Source organism: Camelus bactrianus, chromosome 3 (genome assembly GCF_048773025.1).
Source record: "Camelus bactrianus isolate YW-2024 breed Bactrian camel chromosome 3, ASM4877302v1, whole genome shotgun sequence".
Taxonomy (NCBI): domain Eukaryota; kingdom Metazoa; phylum Chordata; class Mammalia; order Artiodactyla; family Camelidae; genus Camelus; species Camelus bactrianus.
Window position 1 is genome coordinate 66,717,810 of NC_133541.1, and position 15,577 is coordinate 66,733,386.

The window sequence follows — 15,577 nt, forward strand, 5'->3', positions numbered from 1 at the left end:
TATGCTATGTTTAAAACTAGAAGCAATGCTAAATGATGGGCTAGGATCTTCTATATGCTGGTATGCATGATATTAAGTTTTAGAAGACTATCTAAAAAAAAGCTAATTGTGTCACTAGGTTTTAAAGATCACTACACTTCAAGTAAGCAGTCTTGTACTGTTTAGTTTTTCTTTAGAGGTAAAGCATTATTTTGTGGTTCTTTTGGTCTCCAGATATTTGACTTTTAAAGCTTCCAAAAGCTTGAAATGGTTAAATGTATTAAAAACAATTGATGTTTACCAAAACGGTGTTCTCAAAATTGGAAAAAAAAATTTTCTAAGATCTACCGAGTTAATCACCAACAGCCTTGCACAAGACAAATTGCTTTCACATTGAATGAAGATGATGTTTTGGATATGCATATGTAATTTTACCTTCCTTGTTTTGTAAAGAATTTGACATTTCCCCTGTGCTATTATTAATTAAAGCAGGACTGACCCTGTTTCTTTGGCATAGAAGGAAATGAATATTTTTATTGCTAGTTGTATGTCTGGTTAAATCAGTTCAAGAATGGCATATAATAGGTCATGTTGAGGCTGCACAATACTGCGACAGCTCTGAAAAGAGCAACAAAGTCCATCTTCTAAGAGGGGGTCTCTGGAGGATGACAGGGTCATTTTCAAATGTCACCATTTTATTAACAAATATAGAAATCAAGTTTAATAGTTGGCTAAAAAGAGACAGAAAATAACTGCTGTAAACTGCAAGAAAAAGAACTGCTCAATAGCACCATACTAAGATTAATAACTAAATGGATGGTCATTTGATGAAGCATTATTAATTATAAACAGCATAATCTCACACTCATGACAGTCCCCCTTTCCTGTTCATTTAATCCATGTAGTCGGTTTTTACAAATGTAAAATACCTTCATTGGAATCTGGACTGGAGTTGTTCAGCTTGGCAATTTCCTCTTCTCTTTTAAGGTCCTCCTCCTTTTCCTCAATCATCTCAGTGTCATGCTTTTTTATTTGGTCCTTTTCCTTGTGTTTTTTAGACTTCTTCTTGGACTTTTTGTGAGACAAATGGTTTTCTTCCATAGGCTTTGGACACTTTAGTAGAACTGAACCAGGGGGTAAGGTTTCCAGAGAAGTCCTAGAGGTATATTTGTCTTGCTGGTCCTCATAGATACTACCGTTTTGACTAAAACTGTCAACAGGTAGGTCTTGAGTCCCCCGGCCTTCTGGAGTGCTAGGGGAGTTGGAGTTAGAGTTTACAGTCTGAGGTGGATTGGAGACAGGCAGGTGGGTTGAAGGCAGCGGCGGAGGGGTAGGGATGGCAGCAGCTGCAGGGGGCGGCAGGAGGCCTGCAGCAGATTTTTCATTGGTGGGATTCAAATGACCATTTAATGTTGGCGGCACTCTACTTGTCAGGTGAGATATTCGAGCTTTTTTATTCATTAAAGGATCAATGAAATCTGAATCTAAAAGCCGTTTCTGGTGGGGGAATAAACAGGGAAAAAAAATGAGCCAGTTTGCACTAAAATTCAATATATGTGTTACTCGTTACTATATGAACAATTTTATTCATACTTAAATTTATAACCAATTTAAATTCATCATCAGTGTTGTGTTAACCATTCTCTAAGCTTAAGCACAAACAATATACAATAAGTTTTCCTGTCTAAGGTGAAAAAGCAGAATCTGGCAATATGTTTCTTGGAGTACTTAACACTTTCAGATAATACAGCCCCACCCTAAGAGACTTGAGAGACTAGCCCAATTTATGTGGATTATACTACTCAGGAGTGTATTAAATAGAGGTGGCCTCCTTCCTCTGCTGGCCAGAGCTGACCTAGCTATATTCAGTGAGATGAGGGAGCAGTTTCTACCATTGTCGGTTGTCAGAACCAACAAGGGTAGGTAAAGGGCAATAAGTCTACACTTCTTTGATGTCTTCTAATGTTTTAGGACGCTCCAGTTACAAATATTTTGGCTGTCATTTGTTATGTCACCTGTGTTAAGATAAGAACAACCATCATCTTCGGAATAATTGCTCTATGTATGTCTATCAATGCTGAAATACTATCCAATTTCTTCCTCCTTAAATATATCTCTTTGCTGGATTGGAAGATAAGTCTTAATAACTGGTCCATAAAAATGATGTGGAATTACCATTTCAAAAAATTTTAAAAACTATGCTAATATTGGCCCAATCCAGCAACAACAATAACTATTTAAATTAAAAAGTAAATTCAGATAGTTGAAAAGTACAAAGCATACATCCAATGTAATACTGTGGCTTAAACTTCAGCTTGGAAGAGACTAATAGTTAATCATCACATTAATTTATTCTGTGTTCAATTCAGCACCATTGATCTCACACCCAGTATATAATTAGATCAGAGTATAAGCAGCTTTATAGTAGTTGGCATTTGAGGCTTCTACAGACAACATACATGCAAGGACAGAGCTGCTTTTATTTTGTTCCTCCTCTGTTCCTCACAATAGGTTTCTAACATTTTCTGACATGTGAATAGCCTTTTGCCCAGGGCATGCTTACTGTTCTCCACACATCTGTCCCATCTCCCTAAGCCTTGGGAGGGGGTCCAGAGAGAGGAGCACTCTGTCGGCAGTCCTGGGATAGAGAGATCTGCCTCCCTGCCAGTCCCAAAGACCTGAGAGAAGTCAAGGTTGTCTGAGAACCAGGTGGGCTTGAACTCTTAGACTGCCCAGGATCTCTCCACCTTTTTCAAACGGAATCTCTTTGGGGGAACTCTATGCTGGAATGGAGTTTAACTGGAATATTCTGCTTGGGTCTAATCAAAAAGTGCTTTAAGAAAGCATACATGAAAATGGCAGAATTTTTTATTTGCTTATTTTAAAAACATTTTTCCCTAAGAATATTTTTCTGGAACGTGCTTCAGATAAATTTAAGTATCTTCAATTTTCTATATGATCTAAGACTGGATATGGGACTGGGTACATCTTCTAGTTAGTGTAATGGAAAAGTAGATAATCTTGCAACAAAATGTAAACTTTAAGAATTGCAAAGCCAGGTAGACATGAAGTACTTTGACAAGCAGTGCTATGTAGTGGAAAAGAGTTCTGGACTGGGAGCTGGGGCCTGTATTCTAGAGTGAGCTCTGTCATGAACTACCTACGTGACTTTGGGTAGGGAAGCTGTGGAGTTTTTCTGGGCCTCATTTCTCTCCTGTATGAATCAGACAATCTAAACAAAGTGGCCACTTAAGTCCATTATGCTTTAGATAATTTTATGAACTACCTGAGGAGAAGATGCAGTGTCTCTACTAGAACATACAGGAGATTCTGAACGGCTGGTGCTGGCAGCATTCTGAGATGGATTTAGTTTTCTGTAAATGACACACATATTCCAGTTAGGGAGACAATTTTCGAACGTTCATGATAGAAAGCTTACCCTTGCTTCTTTTTTCCTATCTCAACACTAAAATAACAGTGACTAAAAAATTATTTGCATAATTTTTTGAAGGAAAAAAAAAAAGAACTTACCTCGAGAGCACTGATTCTAATGACCGTCTGTCTATTTCATTGTATCCAGGCCAGTCTCTTTGAAGCTCTTTAAAAACATAATCCTTTAAGGTATATGAGAGGTCCTTAGGATTCAGATTGGCTACCTGGTAAATAGTGTGAAAACAAAGCATTAGATCTTTTTGCTATTTCCTAACCTAAAACAGGAAACCTTTTGGATTTATACTGAAAATAACTATACCAATTGGTCCCAAAGGGACCGCTAGTTTTGCATATACCAGATCTCAATAAAAGCTTATATGACTTCACTTGGGGAGTTAAATAAAACCTTATATAAATAGTTAAAAAAAAATCTTCCCCCTGGATGGCCACTGCATTTGTCAAAGAGTAACCCTACATTATGTAAAAAGTAGAGGAAGATTTTTTAAATCAATTCTTTTTTTCTAGTTAAAGGAATCTAAATAGTTTTGTTAACAACTTCATTATTTATTTCTGGCAATTGACTCCATTACTTTTGAGTCACAGTACAAGTCCTTGATCACTTGCATTAAGCAGAAACCAAATAGTGCCCATACGTTAGTTTACAAACTTTCCCTTCAGTAATTTCCAGAAATTATCTCCATAAATAGTGTCATTTCTGATAACCTTGTCTGTCATTTTCTTGACTTGCTAAAGTTTGCACCTAAAAGCTGTCTTTCTCCTGAAGAACCACTTTTTCAAAGTCTTCAAAATGCCTCAAAACCAATAAATATAAATATAAACCAAAATAACCCCCAAATTACTATGATTAGTCAGCCAGTTTATTTCCAAGTGTAATCTTTTCTTATCCCTTAACTATAATTCTTTTAGAAGACCTAGGCTCCATTAACAACACAAATGTACAGATTCAGGGGCCAGACCAAGAGTCTGGCAGAAAGATATTCTTCTGGTCATTTCCCACTGCAATGGTCTTTTTTTTTTTTTTTAAATAACTTCACTTATTTCTGTGTCTTTTAAAAGTACTATCAAATATATTATAGTAGTTCATGCTTTTCTCATAGCTAAGCTGAATACTAACATTAAAGTTGATTTAAGTATAAAATGATAGGCTTATGTTAAAATTCAAATTTGAAAATAAATTAACATGAGATATAGCTGGATTTCTCAAAGTGGAATAAATACAATCTTCAAGACTTCCTATTATCCCCAGCACCACACATACTGACAACATCCTAACCCTTCTCTAGACTTCTGTAGTGGAATCTTCTTGTTTCCGCCTCCTCCCTCAGGGCCTTTTTTCTCAAGTCTCCTCTGCTCACTCCTTTCTATGCTGGAGTGCTTAGGACCTGTCTTCTGCCTTGTTTTCTTCATTATCCACATTTCCTCCTAAGAGTATTTCACTCAGCTTTAAGGTTTTCAATATCCAATTGGTATTTTGCTAGCTCTTAATTTACAATTCCAGCTCCAAATGTCCTCTGAACACCAGACTCTTATATGTAACTACCTACTGAATATCCATCTCCATTTGGATATGTCTAATAGACATTTTCCAAACAGAATGTATGTAAGGCAGGATTCCTGATTCTCACCCCCATCCCCTTATACTTGTCCCTTTTCCATCCCTCTCCATCAGTCAAAGGCTCAATATCCATTCAGTTGCTCCATTTACTTGATCTAGAGTGAAGACCAGGAACTGGCATTTTTAAAAAGCTCCCTAAGGTATTCTAATAGGCAGCTAGGGTGAGACTATGCTCTAGATTCTACCAAATAATCAACAGTAATGACATTCATGTCCTACTTGCTCAGGAATTAAGTATACCTAACACTTTAAAATTCTGTCTATATTCATACACTCACTCCTGTAACCACTGACATATGTCAGTAGTAGCCTCTGTGTGTACGGCCATCATTTTGCCTTCTTATCCTCTAACCTAGGAGGTAATTTACAACCTTTCTGAAGATTCATTCACCAAATATTTAGTGACCTGAACTGCCCCCTTTCCCTAAGTAAAAAATTGAACACACACACCCACACCCTCATCCTCATCCATTCTTTCATCCTGTCTCTTGAGCTCTTAAAACTGTTATGTAACATATGGATTTAAATTAAGTGTTTTCAAAAAGTGCTCGAATGATTAATAACATCCTTGAGATCGCCCAAGATAATCTTGAGGATAGGCTAACCCAGAAATGGAGATTACACTTTTACTCTTTCATGACAGTTGGTATCATGTTTTGAATATAAGAGAAAATAAATGAAAAAACAGACTTAAAAGTATTATTATTTGAATAATAGATGAAAACCTGCAGGGTTTTTTTTAAATGATGAAATTTAAGAACAACTTTGGAAATATTACTGCTTTAGAAAAAAAATAGACAAAGTAGACTAAAGCAGGTGGATTTGAATGCTAATCAATATTTATGACCCAAAGTCAGTCTGAAAAATATAGGAAGCCACAGTCTGGTGAACTGTTGACTTTAACTTTATATTTAAGCTTGTGATTATAAGGTAACTGACCAGAGCTAATAGTTTTCACCTTCATATTCTTTAATGAAGACAGGTGATTGATTTCAGCATACCCAAAGGCGGAGTATTACAGGCAAAAAGAGCAAGCAGGGCAAGACACATTCAGTAGGTATTCAGTAGGTAAAGACATTCTAGCCAACACCAACCAAAGGGTGATTAAAAAAAAAAAATTGTATAGCTTCATCTACATAAACCAATAAAAATTATGACAATAGTTTAGGTGATTCAAGACTTGTTTATTCTTCTCATAGAATTTCAGGGCAAAATTTGTTTGAAGACAATGACTCAAAGCTTTTTAAATTAATAATTAAGAAGCCTCTAACTTATAAAACCTGGCATAAATACCCACATTTCAGTTATTGTTTAATTAAATGTTTAAGACAAGAGATTTAATAATCAGGAGGTATATTTCATATGCCATTGATCAAAATAATTCTGAAATTACTCTACCTCACTAATGATGAAAACAACAACAAGCCTTCTTAAATAAACTTCCCAACAAGAAGGTGAGTGGAAGGAGCTGTCCCCAGCTGTCCTCACCTGTTGCAGAATTGCTCCGAGGGAGTTCTTGTCTTTCTGATTGACACCATCTTTCTGCAGTCGAGCCAGCAGCTCAGGTTTCTTGTAGGCCTTCAGCGCCAGTAAGTGGATTACCCTGTCCCGATATGGCCGCTGGGAAACGCTGCTGCTGTTGTGTATCTTTCGAATCGTATTTGCAGGGTTCATGGGGGTTGACCTTTTTCTTTCAGGCACTGCATCTGAAACAGCTTGAGGTGCTTTCCGAATTTGTACTCTTTTCCCTAAGTCCAGTAGAAATGACACTTACACATTTGCGGGTAATAATATAATAATATACATCTCAATTTCCACAACTCTGATTTAGGTACCTCTTTATTTCTAGAGGGAGTAAAGACTTCATATTTCAGTTTTTACTTTGAAAAAATATGCAAACAGAAAGCATTCTGAATAAATGACCTAAAATATGGATTTGGAGTTTTTGATGGAATCATTTATTGGAATAAACATGTATTTTAGAAATATTCTGGCCACTTAGCTATAAATGGATAATAATGAGTGACCCATACCATAATAACAGACTGGAAATTTGAAGGTTGTAGGTACTTGACATTAAATAGAAATAAAGTAATTTCCATGCTTACCTGAGCTATTTGCAGAACTTAAATCTACATATTATATGTCATTTCTTTGGCAGACATGAATGAAGGAACATGTAAAATGTGAGAAATACCTATCTCACTAAGGACACATTCCAGGCTGAGCTCAGGCATTATCTTAATTTCACAGATTCAGAAGCCACAAACAGGGGAGTCAGGCATAATTTGGGGTCAGTTCACCAGGGCATCCACAAGTGATACTCCTTTTTAACAGACCATAACAAATTTTAGGAGTCAAAAAGTAAAACAAACAAAACTAATCAACCAGCAACACAGACTCAGAGGGCTACACAAGCAGGTCTCCCCTCTGTGGTGCTGAGACTACACTGGTGAGTTAAGAGGAATGGAAAGTGGTAAAAGGAGGTCTCCACACCATTCCTGCACAGGCCAGTGCCATTCATATAATTAACCTACTTTCCACTTAAACTTCACAATGACAAGTGTTTGGCAAGTGGCTATTTGTAGAAAATACCGTGGGCTGTAGTGACCTGGATACTATGTGGACGTGTGACACTATCAGGACATGGCTTGTCACTGACAACACCTGGTAATCATTCCTTACTGAAGAAACAGAATGAAACTGTCTAAGACCCTCACTTTATAATTTCTGAGGTGAAATTTCATAACTCACTACCAAAGCCTCCAACTCTATGACCACTGGTTATAGAGGGGGAAGAACTGGTCATGATACACAATGTGGAGCGACTGCATTAGGGACAAGACTAGCAACTGGAAACAGTGGATAAGTAAGAGCAGTCTCTTAGGTGCTGCGGTTTTGGGTGAAAACAGCTTAATGGGGAACAGCTTTACTGAATGGTAGTTTTGTTCACGTTGGGCTCCAAGGCCTGGCCAGAGGGGCTGCTTACATAACCAATTGTAAATATCAAACCAAAATACTGCACAACAAAGGAACTCAACATTCAAAGGTCACTGCCTGGTGCCAAGAAAACCTATTAACTTAAGATACAATTAGAGTTTGGGAGGCTGTTTTAGACCTGGTTTCTGTATGTTCTTCATTTAGCGATGGATAGATCAATGTCAGATGGGCAGAGAACTGTTTGTCATGTACCAATTATGTGAGGCACTATGTCAAGTGCTTTCCACATGTTAAGTCTCACAGTAACCTGATGAGGGAGGCATTGGTCCCATTTCACAGATGAGAAAACTGAGGCTTTCAATGGGCTAAGCTCAAATGGCAAAGCACTCACTTAGCATTTTGGAAGATTCTGTGATTAATACCCAAGTTTTCTTACTTGTACTTCTTTGTTGGAAAGGTTTTTATGAACAAATGCCTAATGTCTGCCGTCACTTCATGTTAAGCTACAAGCTTCCTGTAGGCAGGGCTGTGGCTGCTTTGTCTATCAGCAGACCTCAAATCAGATTTTGATGACTCACAAAGTGAAATGACTAGCAAGTGAATGACAGGAAAAGAACAAGCAGACAGCTGAGGAACAGAATTAAGGTGGCTTATCCTGTATTTTCCCCTATCACCAGCCTGCCAGAGTCTGAAGACACATTGAAATTTTTAACATGGCAAATGAAAACCTTCCAACCTACCACTTCTCAGTTGCAATAGTGTTAGCAAGCAGTACTATTCCTTGAAATTTTAATAGGAATTTGTGGAAAGAATAGGGTTAGAGTCACAAAAGTTTAGCACATGCTATAAATTCCACAGTCCCCTCCCCTTTGAAACCTGTTTGACTTCTACTCCCCAAACCAAGGTGACTGTGGAGCCCTCCCCTACACCCTTCTCTGAGGAGGGGGATGGGCAGGGAATTTTCTTAGCTAAGTTCACACACCATGACTGGTCACTTAGAATGAATTCAGATGAGCAAGGAAGGCAATAAAAATGAAAACAGTACTACCTCTGTGTTCCAGGCTACCCTACCTCTTCGGTAATCTAACTGACCTCTGATCCTCAAGGTCTCCAGAGTTTACCCTCACCTTTCCCTGAAGTAGACATAGGGCAGACAAATAAGGGAGGTTCACTTAGCCTTTAAGAGGGGTCTAAAAAGTGTGGTGTTTGACAAGAGATTAGAATCTGGTCAACGACATGACAGCACTGGAGTCTCATCTGAGGCCTGATGCTAGGCTGTCATCAGTCCATAAAATCTCCCACCCTCAAAACACTCACTTCACCTTTACCTCATTTTTAACAGCCAGTCATGGGGTAACCCATTTCTTTCAAATCATGAAAGAACAATCCAGCCACACTGGGCCACGGAGTTTTACACAAAGGTCGCTTTCTCCCTGTCTCTCCATCAATTTGTGCCTATTCAACCAGGAAGGAGTCCTCTGGTTTAAGGTAAGAAAGGCTGTAAGTGAAGAAAATATCAGTGCTATATAAGTAGTTACAGATTGAGGTGCTAAAACCAAAACCAAACAAACACAAACAAAACGTAGCACATCAAAATTTCAGGTTCAAAGTGGGCAGAAGAAAGGCTTTATTTTTATTTTTTACATTTGCCTCAGAAAAGCTCTTTTAATAAAGCCTGTGGGAGAACTTAATTCTCTTCCCAGACCCAACTGCTAATCAATTCCCTGGGCTCCTTATATAAACAGCAGCAGCGGGTCCGACAGGCTTGGGTAATCTGGGACCATATCTGAACCATTGTTTCATAACAAGGAGTCCACTTCTAGCTTCTCCATTTAATATGAGACGGTAAAAGTACTTATCCCTCTGTCTAATGACTGAGCAAACAATCTGAGAGGAAGGTGTTAAAACAGACTGTCAGAAAGTGAATGGGGACCATAGCCGTCTTCTGCAACTGTTTTTCTGTTCTGTGGAACCTAACCAGAAACCCTGGCAACACTGACCTGAGGTCTGAAAAACACTGGCAAGACCTTGATGATACTGTGACTCTGTCGGGGTTTAATATAATCCACTGCAATGGAATCCATCTCTACTATTTAGCATTTGCTTGTCATCATTTCTTCAAAAGGTTTACTAGCAAAACATATACACACAACAGTCACAGAATGTTACCGAATGTTACTACAAAGGACCTTAGATGTTATCTACGTTCAAAAACCCCTTATTTAATATTTGAGAGAATTAAGGTCTCCAGATGTTAAGTGATTTGTCCAAGGTCACTCAAACATGTACCAACTCATCAAAAATAAGGAGGATAAGGGCACAAGTTGGGAATATTGGAAAAATGATCCTAGAAATTAGGTTGGTTGGGTTATTTTATATACCTAAATAAATACTAGCATGTTTACAAATTTACAATTCAGTAAATTTCCAGAATTTACATAGGAGTCAGTGAATAGACCTCAGATACTGGTAAACTAGAAGTGGTAAGTAGTTTTTTTTTTTTTTTTAAACAAAGGGAAAAGCTTGTAACAACTCAACAGTGCTCATCATTGATACAAATGGCATGACCGGAAGTGGAAATATTACTGAAGAAATAATAACAATGTGTTCTAGGTTAAAGCTTCTCCTACTCTTCTCCAGGCAAAGTAGGCTTTTTTCCCCAGCCCACCAGAAAGTCACAGAAGCTCATATTCCTGGGTGCCTGGGCCAGCTGACCCCTAGGAGTACAATTTTCCTCCACTTAAACTGGGCTTGTGCCCTAATTCAACTGTCAGAGGCCGGTCATGATGTCACAACAGCCCTGCAGTGAGACCAGCGTTATTCTTATTTGTCCTTCATCCGGGCTGACACTATTAAAAGAAATCTCGTTCTACAGGGGATTCTAAGCTGGCAGAAGTGAGCTTTTGGTATCATTTTGTATGATATATTCCATTATGAACTAAAGATGTATCTCCTATTATCTTATGAAAAAAACATAACTTGTTAATGAGACCAAGCTCATATCGTTTGCTATTGGCTAATACCAATAACTTGACATGGCAAAATGGAGATGTAATCGTAACCTACCGCATAGGGCGATTGGTAGATTTAGATGAGTAACTACATGTAAAGTGCTAACCAGTGCCTTGTGCATAGCAAGCACTCAATAAGTGCTGAATAATATTAGTATTGGAGATACTAAAAAAGGCTGGAGGGTAAAAACTGAATGGCCTGGAAGGAAAGAAACATGGTAAAGGTCTGGAAGTGGATGAAGTTAAAAGAAGAAGATCAAAACCTGCCAACAAAGAAGAATAACAAAGAGAGTAAACAAAGAAAAGTAAAAAATGAGAAACAAACACCAGAAAAGCCAATGAGGATACCGGTCTTTTGCTCTACTGTATTCAGAATTGATCAGACTTTTCTTAAGAGTAGCATGTGCAGTTTTGAATCCCCAGGTGAAGAACTGGAGGCAGTCCAGAGGAGAGCAATAAAAGTAATTAAAGGGTTAGGATACAGGCCATATTAAGAAAAGTTGAAAGGAGCTGGGGTTATTTGACCTAGAGAATAAAAGGCTGAGGAGGTTAATGACAAGATTTAAGACCAGAGAAGAACACTGTGCTGTGATGGTGAATAGCCCAGGGCACTGAGGACATAGCACCGAGGAGAAGGCTAAACAGAGCACCTGGCTGGCAGGGATCACTGCAGGGAGGGCTGGGGGGGGGGGGAACATACATGTGCGTAGATGTGATCTGGTTCAGATTTAAAATTAGGTAGCCTCAGATTTTATGTGGTCACTCTCAAAAATGTATGTAAGTTATTTGTAGTCCCTGTAAGAAATTCTGCAAGTTCTAAAATTCCTGTTCAATTAGTGTGTATGGCCTGTGTGATTCTGGGTGGTGAAAAGTCTGTTGTGTAAACTGCGAATGAACTGTACTGAACTTATCAAAACAAACAAAAACACATGAACGTAGGGGACATCCAAGGATCTTTCAATAGAAAAGTACAGTGATCATTGCTGATTTTCAAGCTTTGGAATAAATCAAGGTGGTGGTTTCCAGCTAGTTATACTGGGAGAAGGAAATCATCATTTTGATGGCTTGAGTCTTCTATCCTTTGTTAAACACACCAATTTGTCTCAGTGTTTATAAATTGATGATATTGGGCAGATTAAAAAAAAAACAATCTCAAAGCAACAGGGACAGCAAATTCATAGCTTCAACTTAAATTTAAGTTCACAGATCTTGCACATTTTAAAAACAATCTGAGATTTAGCCTACTAAAGTTAACTAAGTTACTTGTGAGAAGAAAGAAGTAAGGAGGTTGGAAGTTGTTACCTCATTCAGTAGGAAAGAGAAGATGAAAACTCTCATTGCTGGTTAACTTACTGGGCAGGGAACTAGGCCCGGTGGGTATAGATACCTGGGGAAACTATGAATTGTTGTTAAACCAAACTAAATGTATCTAAGCTAAGCACCAAGTCCCAGGGGCACTGGCTCTGTTCCAAAGAAATACTTATTAAAGATACTAGTGGAGCTTCTCAAGGCTGAGTGTATTGTAGCTGGATCAGCAATGGGAAAATACAGAAGTAGAATTATACCAAACCATGGAAAGATGTTGATTAAGGGACTGGTAATTTAAGAGACTGTTTTTGTGAGCATTTACGTTTTCAAAATAATATCCTTTCATCACTTACTATCCAGTGACCAGTGTTATCAACTGACCAAGGCCTCAAAGAGCTCATCCTCACTCTTGATAGTTCTCTATATTATTGTTAATAGTCACTGTGAATTAACTCTAAAGTCATCAGGGTCACTGCTCATAAAGGACAGACTCATCCTGCTGGTCTGGTCTTACCTCCCTTCCATCTGATGGATATTTGAGTGAGCTGATGATGAAGATGATGGGGTGGGGCAGGCTCTTAATTAATGGATAGATGAGGAATGACATCACAATTGAGGTACCAAAGAAGCATCACCCTAATGCTTTGCAATAGGCACATTTTATACTTTTGCAATAAAAATTCCTTGTTGTACAAAGATCCTTTGAAATTCTACTGACTGAAAACTCTTAAATTCTACTAACAGATTTTATCTATAAAAATAACTCTACAGAAGTGTAAAGTAAGAACCATACTGTCCACCACTGAAATTACATCATCCAGTGACAAAGAAAACACAAGGATACCACCATTACAATCTCACATAGTAAAGTAACTCGACTAGATTCTAGTATTATAAAGTAATAACAAATAGTCAACAGAGGATTCAGGATTTATGAAAAAAGCAAAACTTTTCAATGTGTACCATTTACCAGCAGTATGAAGAGAACAAACGACTTTTGACCACGTTTTTCAAAATGTTCTGAAAACTAATTTCTGTGTTTTCATTAAGTTAATATTGCCAATATTTACCTATAGTGATCTTGAATTATTCCAATCAATCAGCGAGAAGGAAAAAGATATCTATACAAACCTACATATGGTCCACCAGGTTTGATAACTTTTGTGCTTCGGTTGCGGGATTCCTCCTCTGCCTGGGTCATTCTTTCTCGTGTCATCTGATACGAGTCATTTGTTGCACACACTGTAATTTTATCTTGTATAAATCCCAGGCAATTGAGCTGGGAGGCTCCAGAGCTGTCAAGTAAGACGGTGGCTTGTTAGGGATGTCCCTCATTTTGTACAATAAAGGCAAGAGAGAGCAGCAGCCTTAATAGCTTTGCAATTTAAGATAACTCACGTTAGTCATTTAAAAATGTATTTAAAAAATTTTAAGTTTCTCTTCTTCATCTCATATCACACCCCCCCTCCCTATTCTGGATAGAATGGGTGAAATAAACTCTCAGAGACCAAATCCATAAAATTTTGAAAAATCAGTATTTGGAGTCTTCAAAGACCAGAGTCTTGATGGACACTGTAGTTCTACTTTCATTTTGAAAAGAACTGTCTACCATTGGTGTGAGAAATGTTCGAAGTTAACTTTTAGTGGAACCATAATATGCATACTTTAGAACTGACTAGATGGAATAGACCCACCATAATGCTTTTTATTTTTAATAGGATATTAATTTTAAGGATAAAAAACCCACCAATCATAGTTTAATTTATTGTTATTAGCCCAAAGAGCCTAAACATTGATAACTTTATATTTACCATTTTGTTAAATATAAGATGATCTGCTGATATAGCAAATATTGAAAAAATATTGGGCAATAGATTTTTGCAGAAATATTTTTAAAAAACCTTTTATTTAAACAATCATGAATACTAACACTGGCCAGGAAGACAGTTTTGTATTCAGAGTATTATGCTAATATTAGGGGATCATCGTAACAGTTACACTAGTATTTTAAAAAGAAATGACTATGGCCTTAAAACAGACTAGAACATAGAAGTAATGAAAATGTCACTACAGCTTGGATATTCTATTTCTAAACTTAATTAGAAGTAGCTTTGTTATGATGCTAAGAAATAAGGGTTGACAAAATTTTTGTAAATTCCTAATAACTGTCAGTAGTACAAAAACAATTTTTTAAAAATCAGTTCCTTCATCTTATAAATATTTATTGGGCAGAGACTGCATGCCAGGCAATGTGTGAGGTACACAGGCTATGACAAGGACTGACAGATGTGGGTGGTCCTTCCTTCACGGAGCTCTCTGTCTAATGGGTGACAAAGATGAGCAAACTGGAAATTATGATGCAGTGTGACAAATGCCAGGAGGCAGGGGACCCCAGGAAGATACTTTACCTGGACTTGTGGGCAAGGTAAAGGCTTCCTAGAGGAAGTGATGCCTGAGCAGATGATTAGACAAGGGGAAGGGCAGAAGTGTTCTAGAAGGATAATCAACATGTGCAGGCCCAGAGGGAGCAAGGGGGGAAGTTTTCAGTTTGGCCAAAGGGACCTGGAAAGGACAGTCAGAGATGAGGCTGGAAAGAGGGTATGAGAAGTACATCACTCAGGGCTTTGGATTTTGGACTTTATCCCAAGAGACTGAAAACAATGAGAGGAAATATCTCATTTACATTGTAGAAAGATCAATCTGGATGAAGAACAGATTGGGAGGAAGGGGGCACTCTTCTGAAAACAGGAGACCAGTTAAAAGGCTACTGAGGATTACAGGCAAGAAGTGATGGCTTAGACCAGGTAAGAGCAGTGTAAATGTAGAACAGTAAACAGATTCCAGAGATGGTGAAGAGGCAGAATTGACAGAATTTTGTCAGCAATAAGGGGCTGGAGGTAGAGTTAAAGACTGTGCCAGGTTACTGGGTGTGTGGAGCTGCCATTTATTAAGACACTAGGGTAGGGTTGGGAGAGAGAAAGGGATTTCAGTTTTGGACATGGTGACGCTGAAGAAGTGAAGAACAGTTTCAGGAGGGAACAGACTGTGAATAACACTAATATTTAAAATAATCAATAGGAAGATGAAAAGAAGACCACAGGAGACTGAAAAGGTACAGACAAAGAGATAGAGGGAAATCACAAGAGCACTGTGTCATGGAAGCCATCTGAATAGAATGCTTCAAGGATTAGAGAGTTGGCCACAGTGAAATGCTGGCAACAAGGCCAGAAAAATAAGAAACCAATAAGCGTCCACTGGATTCAGGGGCAAG

General features: G+C 38.0%; 1 protein-coding gene across 1 annotated transcript in view; it reads right to left on the reverse strand.

The window, feature by feature from the left end:
* Window positions 1–15,577, reverse strand: part of ELL2 (elongation factor for RNA polymerase II 2) — a 70,709-nt gene that overhangs the window by 11,393 nt on the left and 43,739 nt on the right. The window contains exons 4-8 of the mRNA XM_074360393.1: window positions 13,438–13,601; window positions 6,536–6,795; window positions 3,511–3,635; window positions 3,266–3,353; window positions 909–1,476 (exon numbers count right to left, since the gene is read on the reverse strand). Of these exons, the coding sequence (XP_074216494.1) occupies window positions 909–1,476; window positions 3,266–3,353; window positions 3,511–3,635; window positions 6,536–6,795; window positions 13,438–13,601 (1,205 nt within the window). The remainder of the gene's footprint in view (window positions 1–908; window positions 1,477–3,265; window positions 3,354–3,510; window positions 3,636–6,535; window positions 6,796–13,437; window positions 13,602–15,577) is intronic.